Source organism: Carettochelys insculpta, chromosome 2 (assembly GCF_033958435.1).
Source record: "Carettochelys insculpta isolate YL-2023 chromosome 2, ASM3395843v1, whole genome shotgun sequence".
In the NCBI taxonomy this organism is placed as follows: Eukaryota; Metazoa; Chordata; order Testudines; family Carettochelyidae; genus Carettochelys; species Carettochelys insculpta.
Window position 1 is genome coordinate 219,777,671 of NC_134138.1, and position 16,973 is coordinate 219,794,643.

General features: G+C 42.6%; 1 protein-coding gene across 1 annotated transcript in view; it reads right to left on the reverse strand.

The window, feature by feature from the left end:
• Positions 1-16,973, reverse strand: part of DNAH11 (dynein axonemal heavy chain 11) — a 327,231-nt gene that overhangs the window by 273,794 nt on the left and 36,464 nt on the right. Inside the window, exons 7-8 of the mRNA XM_074984643.1 lie at positions 14,481-14,714; positions 12,851-13,018 (exon numbers count right to left, since the gene is read on the reverse strand). Of these exons, the coding sequence (XP_074840744.1) occupies positions 12,851-13,018; positions 14,481-14,714 (402 nt within the window). The remainder of the gene's footprint in view (positions 1-12,850; positions 13,019-14,480; positions 14,715-16,973) is intronic.

Sequence of the window (16,973 nt, forward strand, 5' to 3'; positions counted from 1 at the left end):
AGCGTCATGCCAATGAGGTACTGAATAAACATGTCAGCACCTCATTAGTATTATTTGATCTGGCCATTACCATGGCCATTTCAAAGTTTTTGGTAAGTGTAGACACAGTCAATATATATTTGATATTAATGGATTTATACTTGGAGATATTGAATGCCATATGCCTATCTCCTATGGAATGAGCACCTGAAAATGCTTCCAAAGAACACGTCTAGCCCAGAGATAAATCACTAGTGCCAGATCCATTTGTTTCAGTGGAAGTTAGGGGCCTAAATACCTTTGATGATCAGGGCCAGAGTGAATACCGATTAACACTTAAGTCTCCAGTTGGGGCAGTAACTTCTTTAAGGACTGCCACCATGTGGGGTCTTCTGACCTTATGTGTGGTAGGCTTATTAAGAGCTATCAACAAGGTTCTCTTTTCTTTTAGGACAAAAACAGAAGTTTCAAGTTATTAATTCTATTTTGTGTTATGTATGTTATTGTGAATGTGTTCCATAAGCATGATTCCTGTTGCCCAGATAAACTAGATATTGCTCACTGAAAACAAAATTACAGAAGTGTACCTTGTGGCATCTGCTGTATATAGCTCCATATAAAACCAGTAAAATCCTCAAAGGATCCTAAATTTGGATCTGGAGATTTATAGGTCAACCAAACAGTTCCCATGACTTTTCATTTTAGTCACATTTTTGCCAAACGGGAGATAACCATGTTGATAACACATTTGTAAAAGGTTTTCTGAAAAACCTTTCTAGTCTCCATTTTACAATGATATATTTTTTTGCTCAAAACAAAATGGTCACCATTAAATGAATATTGTCTCTTTCTGTCAGAGGGTGTGCTCAAAGTCACAAGCAAAGACAATTAGTGCATGTGGAAAAAAGTTTATTCAATGGACAGGGACATACTTATTGAAAAGAGAGCCTCTCTCTCCCTGGTATACTTCTACCCTTGTGGTCAGTAGAATCATTCAAGGTAGAGCCCTCTGGTGAGAGGGAGTTACTGGCAGGACATTTTGCTAGCATTACTCCAAAATTTTGAATTAACCATCTTACTCCTCCTCCGGACTTTGGTTCAAGTAATCTTAATTTGTTAATGTCAGAGCATACTGCAAAACCCATTCCAGGTCATTTGCTGTGTGAGAGAGGGAATGAGTGATTTGTCCGATTATCTAACTATATGGGAGTACCCCATTATAAGGACTCTTTTACATACTTTGCTTTATCTGACTCATGACTCTCCTCCCACAAACCGCCCCTCTGCTCTTCTGATTTGCCCACCTTGATTACTATTTTTCTGATTTGTCAACCTTGATAACATTTTTTGGTTCTCTGTGCCTTAAATATTGAGTCTGCTCTGGTATGGCTATTGTATTAACAGGTGTGTTGTGAACAAGACAGGAAAAGTCATTCTTCCACTCTACTCTGCACTGGTTAGCCCTCAGTTGGAGTATTGTGTTCAGTTCTGGGTGCCACATTTCAGGAAAGATGTGGAGAAACTGGACAGGGTCCAGAAAAGAGCAACAAGAATGATCAAAGGTTTAGAGAACATGACCTATGAAGAAAGGCTGAAAGAATTGGGCTTGTTTAGTCTGGAAAAAAGAAGATTAAGGGGGCACATGATAGCGGTTTTCAGGTATCTAAAAGGGTGTCATAAGGAGGAGGGAGAAAACTTCTTCTTCTTGGCGTCTGAGGATAGAACAAGAAGCAATGGGCTTAAACTGCAGCAAGGGAGGTTTAGGTTGGATATTAGGAAAAAGTTCCAAACTGTCAGGGTGGTCAAACACCAGAATAAATTGCCTAGGGAGATTTTGGAATCTCCATCTCTGGAGATATTTAAGAACAGTTTAGATAAATGTCTATCAGGGATGATCTACACAGTACTTGGTCCTGCCATGAGGGCAGGGGGCTGGACTCGATGACCTCTCAAGGTCCCTTCTAGTCCTAGCCTTCTATGATTCTATGACCATGGTCTGAAGAATCGGGTCTTTCCCACGGAAGCTCACTTTGCCCACGAAAGCTTCTGCTTCAAAATACCTGTTAGTCTATAAAGGTGCCACAGGACTTGCTGTTGTTCTCAAAGATACAGACTAATGCAGCTGCCTCTCTGATACTTGTCATCTAATAAATTATTTTCTTAGTCTTTAAAGTGCTACTGAACTGCCTTTTTGTTTTGATAGAATATAGACTAACACAGCTATCTCTCTGTTACTATATGGGAGTAGGTTGCTTGGACTGGCTTTCTCGGTTATAAATTTTGTAAGTAACATTTAAACTGATGCACAGACACAAGGGAGTATTGGTTCAGCACTTTTTAAAGGCAAAGAAATAAATAGCAAAATTTTCTCTCTCAGACACTTTGACAGAATCCTTTTAAATTCTTCTGAAGAAACCCCAAGATAAATCAAATTGGATTTAAAGTTAATAGTCCTATTATTTGTACTGACAAGTGATATTATTGGTAGTCAAATACATACATGATATGGTGGCACAAAAATTAGAAGAGAAAACTGAGCAGTCCTAAAATACTTTGTTGGGCAGGGGCAGTAAGGAGAGAAATGTCTGTGTATCTTGAATTTGAGCCAACTAAAAATACTCCTTACTTTCATTCCTATGCCATTAGCCCTTCAGTTAAACAGGTTCCCAACAGGTTTTAACAAGCCTGTCTTATCTCTCTACTTGTTATCACAAAGTGGGATTTATGGGCAGATATGGAGCTGATGTGAAAGTTAGGGTAAGTAAGCAATGAGTCAGAGTCAAAGATACTTTATGTTTCATTTAGATAACTAGAGAATCAGCAGCTACAATATATTAAACAGCATAACTTGTTTTCTACAGGGGAGCTTTTGAAATCGAAGTACTCCCTTAATATCTAAGAAAATAATGGCTAGTTATTGCTCAAGTTTAGGTTAATATCTTGAGTCTGTTGATGCAGAAGACTTTGAAGATTTGGAGTCCCCCTCTGGTTAAAGTAATTCAGCTGCAAATACAGATAGCTAAAGGACAGGGGTTTGTGCACAGGGTTCCCTTTCCACTATGTACCTCATGGTCCCAGCAGAGATGTACAATTGGAGATATGCATCTCCTAGACCTGGAAGGGACCCCAGGAGGTCTTCTAGTCCAGTCCCCTGCCCTCTTGTGAGAACTGAGCACCATCCCTAACATCCATTTGCCCCAATTCCTAAATGACCCCCTCAGGGATTGAGCTCACAATCCTGAGTTTAGCAGGCCAATGCTCAACCTACTGAGCTATCCCTCTCCCTTACATTTCCTCTTGCTTTTATTACAGCAATATAAAGTCATTATGAGGGTGACCATATCTCCCTAGCCCAAATATGGGACAGGGAGATATGTGGGGAGGGGCTCCCCAGCTGCGGTTGCCTTGGGGCACCAGAAAGGAGGCAGCAGGGGCACCAGTGCTCTTCCCCTCAGGCACGGGGAGCTGAGAACTAGGCAGCAGCTATGGGGGTGGGCTCCTAGCTCCCCATGCCTTCAGGAGTCACGAAGGAAGCGGCAGTGGAGCCCGGGCTCCTCCCGGTTTCCCCGAGCCTTAGGGAGCTGGAAAGGAGGTGGCAGCTGCTCGGGTGCTCCTGCTGGCCATCCCAAGCCTCAGGGAGCCGGGAAGGAGAAGGCAGCTACCCCCCGCACCCCAACATACCAGTCCCTCTTCAGGGCCCCCTGCTGGCTCCGTCTAGTCTGGCCAGAGGGAATGCGAGTATGTACTCTCCATGAGCTCTCCTGCCAGCAGCTGAACCTGCATGCCAGCAGGGGGCCAAATACAGGGCTATTTGCCCCTTTGTTAAAATAAGTTGAGGTGTCTTTCTGGAGCCCGAAATATGGGGCTGTCCAGTCAAAGACAGGACGGATGGTAACCCTATTCACTATGGGCATGCTCCTACTGAAGTCAATGGTAAAGTTCCCATCAGCTTCACTAATACAGGGTCAGGCCTTCCCTGTGATACCAGTTTCCCAGTCTGGAAGACCCCTGCCTTGACCAAAGCAGAACCTGACATCTATCAAAATCAGATAACTGCACGCAAACATCCCCAAGTCCAGTGGTAGACTCTTGTTTATAGCATCTCAGACAGCCCCAGTGCTTGCCTTTGTCTATCGCTTATGCAGACTGATTTCACATTCACGAATTTAAGAAAACAAACAACAAGGCAAATAACACTACCATTAGCATCATTCTTAAAAAAGTAGAAATTATGAACAGCTCGTCAGGCTCAAAAGGATGTGGCTCAACGAAATTGCACAATCATCATAGTACCTAAGCATGCGCAGAGTTGGGCACCTTCTGTAAGGTACCACAGGACAGGAACAAGAGCCTCCATGTCCGCTCATGTGATAATTGAACAGAAAGTGCAAGATGGGAGCTCCAATATCTTTTTAGCAAGATCTTCTCTGTCAAGTCACTATGCAGCTGTAAGTATGGTCAGAAAAAGGGGACCATCTGTCCCATTTTTACTGAGACAGTCCCTTATTTAAGCTGTCTCATAGGCGTCCCGACTTTCAGAAAATGGGCTAATTATCCCATATTTTGAAAGGCTCCTGCTCCCCAGCACTTAGCGTCTCAGGGCTGCAGCCCCTACTTCCAGAGAGCTCCTCCACCAGGAAGGTGCCCTGTTCCCCAGTTCCCTGCGCCTTGGGGCAGCAGCTCCTGCTGCAGGGCAGATCTTCCATGGGAGAGCTGCCCCACCCCGGGCACTCCATGGTGGCAGCCCTCACTGCCAGAGAGCTTGGCCATGGGATGCCTGCCTCATTTCCTGGTGTCCCACACCTAGGGGAGACAGCTCCTGCTGCCAAGGGGCTGATACTTTGTTCCCCAGCATCCTGCCCCTCAGGAAGGCAGGTCCTGCCATATGAAAGCTCTTCCATGGGGCAGCTGCCCTGTTCCCTCGCATAGCAGCCTCTGCCGCCAGGAACCCCTGCAGGCTGCAAGGAGGTTATAGAACCCCCGTCCTCCACTCCCTCTCACCAGGAGGCTGCAGTAGCAGCCCCCCTCGCTGAAGAGCCCTGACATTGGACAGCATAGTTAAGTCCAGCAATGCGTCTTTGATAGCTCCTGTAAGTGAAGCAAAAGGGACAGAAAAAGGTAAGGGACAATGCACAAGAGGGGCAGCTAAATAAAATCAGATGCATCTTTTAAAAAGCTTTTTATCATTTGCAAAAATACTACAAAGAAAGTAGTCTGAACATACAATCGTATGACACAAAAACTGATAGGAGAAGAGGACTGTTGATTATCCCACATCTCATCATTTAGAGAAATTCAAACATACCAATGAGATGTGGCGCAGTCTTATATCAGATTAAGTTGCCTAGATTTGTGCTCTAAGAAGAAAGATTTTCCTTGGTTTTGACTGAGAACAGAATCGTGAGTCACATCAATGAAAATTAATCATTGGAGGAAGTTTCCTAATTTCCAATAATTTATATATTAACTATCTGCACAGAATATACCATGTGTGTTCAGATGCATGTATTTGTGAGGAAATAACTTGACATGGCTCATGTATTGTGCACTGAATAAATGATATGAACATTGACGCTTCTGCAAACACGTTAGCTTTGCCCTCACAGACACTGTTTATTAAAGCTGCTTCTTAGCATTACAAAACCCAAAGGCAAACATTTCCTGAAGACCTGAATAAAGGTAATGTTTTAGTGAACACAAAAAATGCATTACAGCTAATTGCTGCTTGGTTTTATTTTATTGTCTCTTCAGTCGGTACTAAGGCTGCATACAAAAGTAAGAATGCTCACCCTAAAAAAGAAGGTTAATACTTTTTGAATACACTAGAGTTAGCACTAAGCTAAAAAGTAAACAGACTTTAAATACAAAATGAGTGTTCTGATGTTAACAGTGAATGCTGCCTTTGCATAAACACTAAATAAAGAATCAATGTCTTAAAAACTGATTAACTTATAACAACTTGCAATCTCCATTTTGTGAGAAGTGTCAGAAGTGGTATTTCAACTAATGGCTTAGAACCTTTATTAAAAAGCTTCAATATTTAAACACATTTCTTCTTACAGAGGAAGCATTCACTAAATATTCTTAAATGTGTAGGGGAATACAAGCTGAAGGTTAGATAGTGCAAACTGCACACAACCCAGAGTCTGGATCCATGTGGCTCTATACCATGCTTGGGATACAAAAGATTTTCAGAACATAGCAGTGCTCCAGCCATGTCCATACTCTCTCAATCCTCCCTTAGGGCTACAGAAAGGTATCTTAAGAATCATAAAACCAGCTCCCCCTCCTATCCACCACAGAATGGCTTTAGGGCTTTCATACAGTGCAAAGTCTTAATAGGGCTAGAATCTGGTCCTAATCTATGGTCAGAATTTAAGCCTGCTCAGAATTAAGTATAGTAAGAGTGTTCTCATTATTCATATCAAACATTTTTTGTAATATGTAACATTACAGATGAAATTTGGAGCTTGCTGAAATCAATGGCAAAACACATTGATTTCAGCAGGTTCAGAGTTTCACTTTATGAATGTTAATATAGTAAAAAAAACCTAGAACAAGTAAACCTATGTTCAGATTGCACATGCATGATTCTTGCAAAATCTAAAATATTTCAGATATCAGCAAAAATTCACTGTACTACATAATACCTCATATTCTTTCACCCTCTATTAATACATATACACATACCTGCAATTCATTTACATAGCCATAATATTTGGTTCTGTTCTGTCTGTAAAAAGATGTGTTCCCTGCATGCATTCAATGCTCTAAATGATTACTTTAGTAACAGAAACAGTTACTAACAACTGAACTCTACTGCTAGAAGCCCTGCAGCACCCACAAAGATAAAGAAAGTCTAAATTCCAGTCATTTGCACCTGTACAAACATAATGACAGCAGTGGGTTGCAACAGATGTCATGATGGCCATAACCTGAAGACAGAAGTAACACAGGTGTAGACAGCTTCTAGAATTTGAGCCTGCAGAATTTTTATTACTGGTGAAGACAAGAAAAAAAAAATGCTTATTTTGACTTTCAGAGTGCAAGTAGAGTTTACAGGGGTAGCACAAAGCAAACCTAAAGTGAAAACTGAGGACATGTGTGGTGAGAATCTGACCCTATTGAAGTCACTGGTAAAACTTCAATTGGCCAGGATTTCCTGCTTGATTTCCCAGCTTCAAGGGGAGAGAAATATAGAAACTCATAATGCCATTTGGTCAGAGTGGAACCATACAATCAGAATCTATCACAACGGCAAAAGCTCTGATCCCCTAAGGCAGGGTGTGCAAAGTGCGGGCGCATGGCATTTCATATGGGGGGAGGGGCTGTGGGGGGGCATGGAACAGTCAGCTGCTGGGTCTCAGGCTCATCCAGCTCATTATAAATGTTGAAATACGTTACTGTTTTTATGTCTGTGTATTTGCATTTTCATACCCATTAATAAAATTTTTAGATCCTACATACTTATTTTCTTTTACTTGCAGAAAGGATTTTTCTTCCACATGTGAACATACCTGAAATTTCCATAAGTTTGGATTACAATAGATAGATTGCAGGATGTGGGGGCTGCTAATTGCAAGGGTGAAAAGTGGGGCCTGATGTAAAAATGTACTCACCCCTGTGCTAAGGTACATAGGCAGCACTGAGATCCATGCCATTCCCATTCAGTGGCCATTTAACCCTGTAGGTGCCTAAACTCTCACTCACCAGTACCTAAGTTTTATGGAGAAAATTCCCTGGACACCTATGTTTCTGCCTTTGGGTACGTACATTGCTGCCTTGCTCTAGGTATCTGGATGTCTAATCTCCCACTTACACTCCAGTCAGTGGTGACTGCTGGGGAGGGACAGAAGGGGAGCATTGGCCTTAGGACCATCCCCCCCCACCCACAAGTGACTCCTCCCTGCACCACCCCTAGTCCAGTGGAGTCAACCTCAGCCCACTCCACTCCCATGGCTCCCAGTGTTGCTTCATTTCCTACTGCTGGCGAGCGCCTGTGTTGCCAGTGCCAGGTGCACAGTAATCCCCCAGGCTGCATCACTCTGTGGGAGGATGTAAAGGAAAGGGGTGGAACTGCCCCGCACATGCAGGAAATGGAACAACATGGCTGGGAACCAAGGGGTCAGAGTGGGCCGGGGCTGGGTTGTTCCACTTCCTGTTGCCACCGGTATATGCAGGGCAGAGGGCAAACCCTGCTGCCCGTGATAGGCCTGGTAACCCTGCTAGTCCCCTGGGCCTTACAAGTCCCACTAAGGTGCAGGGCTCAGAAAAGCTGAGCAACCCATCCATAGGATGGGATAGCTCTGATCTGGCAGCTGCTGGCCCCTTTCTCGTGCCTCCCACTGTGTTTAGGAGAGAATGTGACCCTTTGTGCTGCCCCCCACGCATTGCCCCCTGACCCCACTGCAATATGAGAACCAGAGGAAAGACAGGCAGAAAAGCGCTTAGCTCACGCACAGGCATGCTCTGGATTGGGTCTCATTAAAAATCTCAAGAGGTGATGTCATACACCACCTTTACAACTGTTAACCCAGTGGTTAGAGCACTGAGGTGGGATGTGAGAGACCCAGGTTCAAACTTCCCTGTCTACCTGAGTGTGGGAAAAGGCTTTGAATGGGGCTCTCCCACATGACTCAGAAGAGTGCTCTAATCACAGAAAACTCTTGTGTGGAACAACCTCAGTCTCTCTTATCGAACACATTCTACTATGGAGAAATAAAGGTGTCGTCAGAGCAAGGGAACTGGACACAGGTTCTCCCACCTCCCAGATTGCTGCTTTAAGTACAGGACTATAGAGTCAGCCTCTCTCCTTCTCTAGCCCAATGGCTGGTTACACAGTGGAATAACTTCCACAGGAAAGACAGAGGGAGCCCTGCATCAGACTATCCTATACTTCAGTGGGTAGTGCATTCTCTTGAGAGGTAGGAAAGGCTCCCTGTTCAAATCATTTCTCCACCTCAGGCAGAGATGTGGGAATTGTACCTGTGTCTCCCAAATCCCCCAAGTGCTTTATTCATTGGGCTAATAGTCATGGGAAGCAAAGTCACCTCAACCTCCCCCTCATGTGCTCATTTTGTGGGAAGTGAATGACTTAGGCCTCTAACCATTCTTCCCAGTAAACTGGGTGCTTGTGCAGCTGCTGAGAAAAAATTCAAGTGACATCCAGCAGCTAGGTTACTGTTTCTACTCGTAGTGTACATAAATTTATGCTGCACATGGATGGAAAAAAATCAGAGGGAACATTGCCTTTAACCCACCCAACTTCAGGAAAGAAGCTGCTGGCTGTGGATTGCTAGAAAAGATAGGCACTTGCCTGCAGTCTGGAATTAGGCACCTATCAGTGTGACAGAGCCAGGGGTTAGGGCCTCATCTTCTCCTGTGGGCTGGTTCAAATATGAAGCCACCTAGAGTGCTGGCTTTTGTGAAATGCACTCTTATTTTCCTCTCTCTCAGCCCGTTCCTTACATAGGGAGTCTAAGGGGCTGATTCAAGTTTTGTAGCTTGCATTGTTGTTCCACTCATTGTTTCAGGGTACACCTCTGGCAGATCAATGCAGGGATGGTCAATCTTCCAGGGTTCAATTCAGGGCACCTAGGAAGGCCATGCTAAATTAAACCGTTAGGGCTCTATCATCAACTCTGGTACACCTCGCTCTCATGAGGAGTAAGGGAAGTTAAAAAGAATTTCTCCTGTTGTGGGGATGGCAGGAGAAATCGATTTTGGATATGTCCACTCCAGCTATGCAATTCACGTAGCTGGAGTTGTGTATCTTAAATCTATTTTTCCCAGTATTGTAGACCTTGCCTTAGTTGCATAAAAGGTGCTACTACGCTCAGCATTGCAGCACCTCAGTCTCTTTGTAGATCTGAACCACAGACCAGAAATAAAGCTTCCTGAAGGTCAGGTATATGATGTAAGTGGGTAAATTAACTACAGAAATTCACTACTTCTAACAAATCTTTTTTTACAGAAGTCATAAAAGCCAATTAATTATAGCGACTAAGCCAAGTTCATATTTAGTCATCTTATATTTCTTTTACAGTGAAAATACTTGAAATGAAGAATTTTAGTCTATTCATCTGGATATGACATTCTTATCAGGTATGCCATGTCTATTCTGGCTCACTTAAAACTCTGAGCGTAAACATACCAAAACTAATAATATTTGAAATTATGGGATATCAAGCTTTGGCACATTGCAGCTGAAAATATATGCCTTTGAGGACATAAAATCAAAATGTTGATACCCATAGCAATGTATTTTAACCCAGTCCTGCAACTCTTTCAGATCCCACTAGACAACTTGATTACATATAAATTTGAAAGCATTGTTGAAAAAGGGGATAGAGTCCTTTAAAAATAGAATTTTGGTTTTCAGGTTTAATTGTAAATAATGAGTCAATACTAAAACCTTAAAATAAACAAAAGATGCTCCTACTGCATACTACCTTCAATATGTTATATAAAGATTATTAAAGTGTAGTAGTGAATATCATATTACAACATGGTAAACACGTATTGTAAGATATTACATATTACACATGCTGTATAAGACCCACTACCCTACTCATGCCCAAAACACGTCAAAACTGTTAATGTCTTGGCACTTACCAGTTAAAATTGTGTATTTAGATAGTTTAACTATTTTAATAGGCTGGTTAATTAGTTGCTAAGAGGCTATGGCTACAGTTATACTACAGCACTCTGTCAACAGAAGTCACTGTTGGAAGAGTTTTCCTGACAAAACTTCCGTTGACAGAGCACAGCCACACAAAAAAGCCAACTGGGAGAGCGCTCAGCTCTGTCGACAGAGCAGCCGGACTGCCCAGCTGCTTGTGCAAAATTACCTGGTGACCTTTAAGTGAACGGCCACGCTCAAGCATGTTAGGGTGAATTGCATGGGTACTTGAGCACCATGGTGAGGTACGTGGGGTGGAGGCAGGGTCCAGAGACCCTTTTAAATTGTTATAGGAAAATATGCCTCAGCACAAACAGGCTAAACCACTAACCCCACACCAAGAACTGAGGAACCAAGTGAACTGGGCAAGTCTAAATCAGGCAGCAACGGAATTTACTGAATTGCTTGCAGACTGCAGTATCCGCAGCCTTCCCCCACATCTAAAAGTGACAAACAGGAAAAACCTATACAGGAAAGATCCATGGCCTCTGACCTAGCAGCCCAGAGGGCCAGCTGCATACCTTAAAATTTAAAAATAAGCATGAGATGTACGGTTGTGTAAAATGGGGAGCAGGGCTGAGAGGGGCTGCAGGCAGAGAAGCAGAAGCAACCAGGATGTGATGTGTCAGGCCTCGGGTGGAGCCAGCAAACGGCAGGGCCATAAAGGGGGGCAAAAACATAAGGAGGGAGAGGAACTCCCGAATCCTGGAGAGACCAGGTGCTGTCTGCAACAAGGACTGATCACCCTTCGCCGCTCCTCCCGCCTGCTCGCAAGTTAAACAGAGTAGTGCATGAATACCTAATGGTACCACAAAGAAATTTGTAACAGTATAGCTTAGATAGCCAGATGCAGTGTTTTGTTGTTTTGCTCCTGTACCTGCTCAGCTGCGTAAGTAAAAGTTAGCATTTGCATTTTTCTCTCTGGTTTTCCTTTTAGTACCCTGCCACAGCTATGGGTATTACTGTGTGTATGTCTTTAGTTTCATGTGGCTGTAAGGGTCACTTGTAACGCTGAGGCAAAGATGCACCAGAACCCCTAAAAGGGCTTTGACCCAATGACTGGGAAATTCTGAAAGCAGGCTGCCTCAGCTGGGAAGAGTAGTCCACTGAACCTCGTGTTCTATGGGACAGTTTGGTTGGTTGGTTGGTTTGTATCTGTACGTCACATTCTCCTATTAACCCTTAAGTCCTATCCCCTGAAACTCGAAACTCTCACTTCCTGGGGATAGATAACAGCTCTTAGAAATCAGGATAAGTAACAGCCAATGAATTCCTCAACCCGTGGGCTGTTTTAACTGGGAGTTAGAAAAACCTCAGGGGGTGTTTCTCTTGCTTTTGGGTATAATCCTATTCCTTCTGTTAGTAGTGTGGTGTAAGCCACCACTATAACTATGCCAGTTTCGTAATAGCAAAAATCAATCCCAGTGGTGCAGGTCATCACTGAGACGCAGCCCTCCTTTTTTCCCCCCCAGTTCAACACTTCACCCACCTCTCTCCTCCACCCTTATTTAGGACTTGGAGCACAACATATTTGCTCCTCACTGCTCTCTTGACAAAACAGGCATTGGGAAGCACAGCAGACAGAGCTGCCCATTGTTGTGGATGCCCTGTCTGTCAAGAGAAGGCCCCCTCAGAGAGGTCACAGAGTTTTTTTTGTCAACAGAATCTGTCAACAGCAGTGTTATGCCTGAAAGCTTTGAGGCAGAAAGCTGCTGGCAAAAACGCTGTGCTTTGATCATATACTGTTGACAAAATGCAGTTTGTGTGCACACACTCCATGAGTTTTGTTGACAAAACCAGAGTTTTGCCTGCAAAACTTGCTAGTGTAACCATAGCCTAAGAAAATTAGTACATTACCTCTGAAGACGATCTCTGAATGTTCACATTCTCAAAAGATCCTGATAGATGCTTTCTGGACACATGTGCAACTCATAAAGCGTCTAAAGAATTCAGCTAGGTGAATACACTCAGAAAACTGCTCTTGAGAAGACAAGTACTGTACAGGATAGTAAGACATGATGGAGATCAGGTCCTGCGTGCCTTAGTGAAGTTGTGCTGAAAATTTATATAATGGCTGTATTTTGCCTGGCTCTTACAAATGGCAATTTTTTTCCACCTTCATAACTATTAAACGTTTTCTCAACTATTAAGAAAAAAATAAAATTCCCAATATAAAAAATGCAACATTACCATATTACTGTAATCTGAAGGATCATATGTTTTCTCCTTAAAAACTTTACAACTTTCTTTAAATTCTTCATTCATCCTGTAGATTTGTTCACTCAAAGTTTTCCCCTTGGCTCCACCAAACTCCAGCTTTTCCAGCTTTTGAAATTCCAACATAATGACAAATATGTCCTAAATCAGTGAAAAACATAATTATATGCCTGATATAAAACAATGGAAACTATGATATTTGAGACATTATTGCCTGGTTTGACTCATTTTGACCAAACCACAAAACTTAAGTGAACACTGAATAACCAGAATGTAAGAAAGTTTAGGTTCTGCAAGTGACTTCATGCGGACACAAGTTTTCTCCATGTAGACTCACAGGCTTATAACCCACGTGGAAACAAAATTGTCCAATCCAAATAAATAACTAAACATTTGTTTTAATTTCATCAGTGTCAAGAGCAGAAAGAATTAGTGGAATCTAAACAAATATTTTCATGTACTACACCAATTTTTTTTTCTCATTACACCATACAGGATGTTAACATGAAATTGAGACATATTTGATTCAGAGAAATAATGCCGACCCTTGTATGGCATTCTTTGCAGTCTGCGCCAAATTAAATTTAGTTTCTGTGGTCTCAATTTAACATGAGAGAAAGAAGTGTTATGTATCACAGATGAATTTGGGAACTGTTTGATAATATATTTAGAAATGGACACTTCAACTTTTTTAGGAAGAGAAAACATGTTTGTCAGACTACAAATGAAAGGAGGACAGGAGATGCAAGATATGGATTTTAATCAGGCCACCATGTTGTTGTTGTTATTTTTATTAGCTGTCCGAGACTACCTAGCCAACAGAAGTGTACAGTGCAGGCAACTCCACGTTCGTTCAACTAACTAGACAAGGCTACCACGTGGTCCCATTCATTTTCCATTCCGGTCCCCCAGCCAAATCCTGGTGCTACCCTTCTCAGGAGGGTTATAAGAAAGCACTCTTATGATTGGCATGGCAGGAAGGCAAACCCACAACCCAGCCTCTTCCCCGCTTTTAACCGGCGCCTCATTTTAAGTCCTTTGCCAGGCCATTTGCCTGGTCACTGGATGACTTCCCTATGGAGTAACTGCACTGGGCATCTGCCCCCATACTTACCGAACAAGCAGTGACATAAAACCTAACTGCCTTTTCTCCTCACCAGAATAGGCTCCCCTCTTATACTAACTGTAGGAAAGGCAGAGGAAACCCTAGTCCACCTGAGCCAACGTGCGGGTGAGAGAAAAATTCTTTCCCAGGCCTGCTCAAAAGGTGTGACTAGCACAATGCCCACAGCAGGTCCTGACCTAACTTTGTATTTGCCACTTCAAGAGGGTGGGAGGAAGGTTAGGTGCTGCAGTGCTTGCTGCCTACAGAAAGGGCTTCTAGCACCAGGGCTTGTAGATTTTAAATATTTTGCCCTAAATTCACAGGAGATCAGTCAGTGTAACAAAGCTGACGGCCACAAACCTTTTTCCTGCAGTTTTTGAAGCACTGCTACATTCCTCGAGCAAGCCCAGACCACATCTCCTCCAGTGTGCATGTGGTGCAGTTATTCTCAGATATTCCGTGTGGTATGAATAATAAATGAAAAAGGAAAAATCATACCTCAATTTTCACTAAGCGGTTGAGAAATAGGTCAAATCTGGCAAACACCATACTTGACTGGAAATCCCATGATTTAAATTCTTTGCCGCTGCTGAAGTAACTTGCCAACTTTTCTCTGTAGCTATAGAAGAAATTTTTAAAGCTCCTTAAGGTATTTAGAGCTATTTGCACATGTTCCAGTGTTTCTTCAATTTCTCCTTTCAAAAGATCTTCTGGTGAGAGGTATGATCTGGCCTAGAATTTAATAAAAATGAGAGTGGAAGAACAAAAAAAAGTCACTGTTCATGAAAGCTAGCCATGATTTCAGCCAAAAATAGATTTTCTTTTATCCTCTATACAAGTGCTTGTATTTACATTAATTATATCTATATTAATAATGTAATTAAGTAATTCAAAAACAGACCTAAAAACTCTAGCTTGCCAATTTTCCCAAATTACATCTTATGTTTAAAGAGGATCCAAATGAAAATACATTTAAAATAAATCAAATATTTGCTGCAGCATGTCATGTCCTAAAATGTCAAATCTGTAATGCCTGGAATCAAGTCCATTATGTGTATCTTAACTTCATACACAGTGACAGTGCCGTGGATTGTTCACAGTGGGCAGGATTACCCACAAAACTGATCAGCACCACCGCAAAATTTGGGGAAATATTATTTAGTGTTAAATTTATCACTGTTTATTGCTTAATTGCTATCCTAGCTCTCTAATCCTTATTACACACACCTACTGTTAGAACTGCCAGCATGCAGACCTTTATGACTTTTTCACTTCATAAGTTAATGGAAATTTTTTAAGAAGGTTTATTCTTGAATCTTTAGCCATCTACAGGGAAAACCAGAGATGGCTATGGCACAGCAACTGTTTTATTACAGGTGGAGTTAGTAGCGCCATCAATAGTCATGCTGCTGAATGCTTCCCATTATTAAAAGCTCCTACTTGCAAAATTAGAAAAAACTTTCATGTTCAAGATGAAGTTTTCCATGTCAGGATCAAACTGAATATTCAATTACTGAAGTTCTGCAAAAATGTTTCAGTGCAAAATATAAACATTGTTTTATCCATTTCAAAATATTCTGACAAATGTTTTATTGAGATGCTGTAGCCCTTCTGTTCTTTAGAGCAGAGACCTGAAATTCTGTGGTGGAAACTACCAAGTTGTCTTTTGTTTTTTCATTGAGAACCCAACCAAATCTGACCCATTTATAAGCTTTGGAACATCACCATTTGCCAGGACAGCATTGTTAGAGTCTACAAAGCAAAGTTCTCTTGATCTTTCACCTTTGGGAAACAGGAAGCATTCTGATACAAATGAAGAGGAGAAAGAAGAAGAGCAGCAGGGTCAGGAAGAGGGATGAAAGAAAGAAGAACAGGAACAGTTTGGGGATAGGGTGGCCCTCCATCCTGTTTTTACTGGGACAGTCCCTTATTTAAGCCATCTCACAGGAGTCCTGACTTTAAGAAAATAGGAAAATGGTCCCATATTTTGTGGGGCTCCTGTTCCCTGGCACCCAGTGTCTTGGGGTGGCAGCCTCCCTTGCCAGGGTGCTCGTCAGGTGGGTGGCTGCCCTGCTCCCGGGAGCTCTGTACTTTGTGGCAGCAGCTCCTACTGCAGGGCAGCTGTCCCATTTCCTGACATGCCAGTGGCAGCACCCACTGCTGGCGAACTCCACAATGAGGTGGCTGCCTCATTCCCTGGTGCCCTACACTTAGGGAGGCAGCTCCCACCACCAGAAAGCCCTTCCACAGCTACTGCCTCATTCCCCAGCCCCTCATGCCTCAGGGAGGCTGCTCCTTCTTCATTCCCTGCCCCATATCAGAAAGTGACTTGGGCGGTGTTGGAGCTGTATGGAGTGGATAGCAGACTGATACAGTTGTTGAAGGATATCAGTGACAATGTGGAGACAGTGGTGAGAACATGCGGGGAGTTGGGAAGCTGGTTTAAAACAAGTAGCGGTATGAGACAAGGAGATCCAATATCACCAATTATCTTCACCACACATCTGGAGAGCACGATGGAGATGATCAAGGAAGAGGTAAAAGGGCTACCTGTGCATGGTAAAAGAATTAACAACTTGAGGTTTGCAGATGACATAGTTACTGAGGAAGATAAGGAGAAGCTAGGGAAAATGGTGCAGGTGCTAAAGGAAGAAGGGAAGCGGTATGGACTGATTATGAACATCAATAAAACAAAAATAATGGTATTTGGAGATAAAGAAATAGGAAGGAAGATCAGTGTAGATGGTACTGAACTAAAAATGTAGAGAAGTTCACACATCTGGGGAGCAACATAACGTATGATCTAGACTGTAAGAAGGAAATAGTGACTAGAATAGCAAAAGCAAGAGCAAGTTTTGACAGCTATGGATAAGATCTGGAAAAGCAAAGCAATCAGCTTAGGAATGAAGCTGGGCATCTTGAAAACGTGTGTATTTGGCAGCATGTTGCACAGATGTGAGACATGGGCGATAACGAAAGATTCATAAGGAA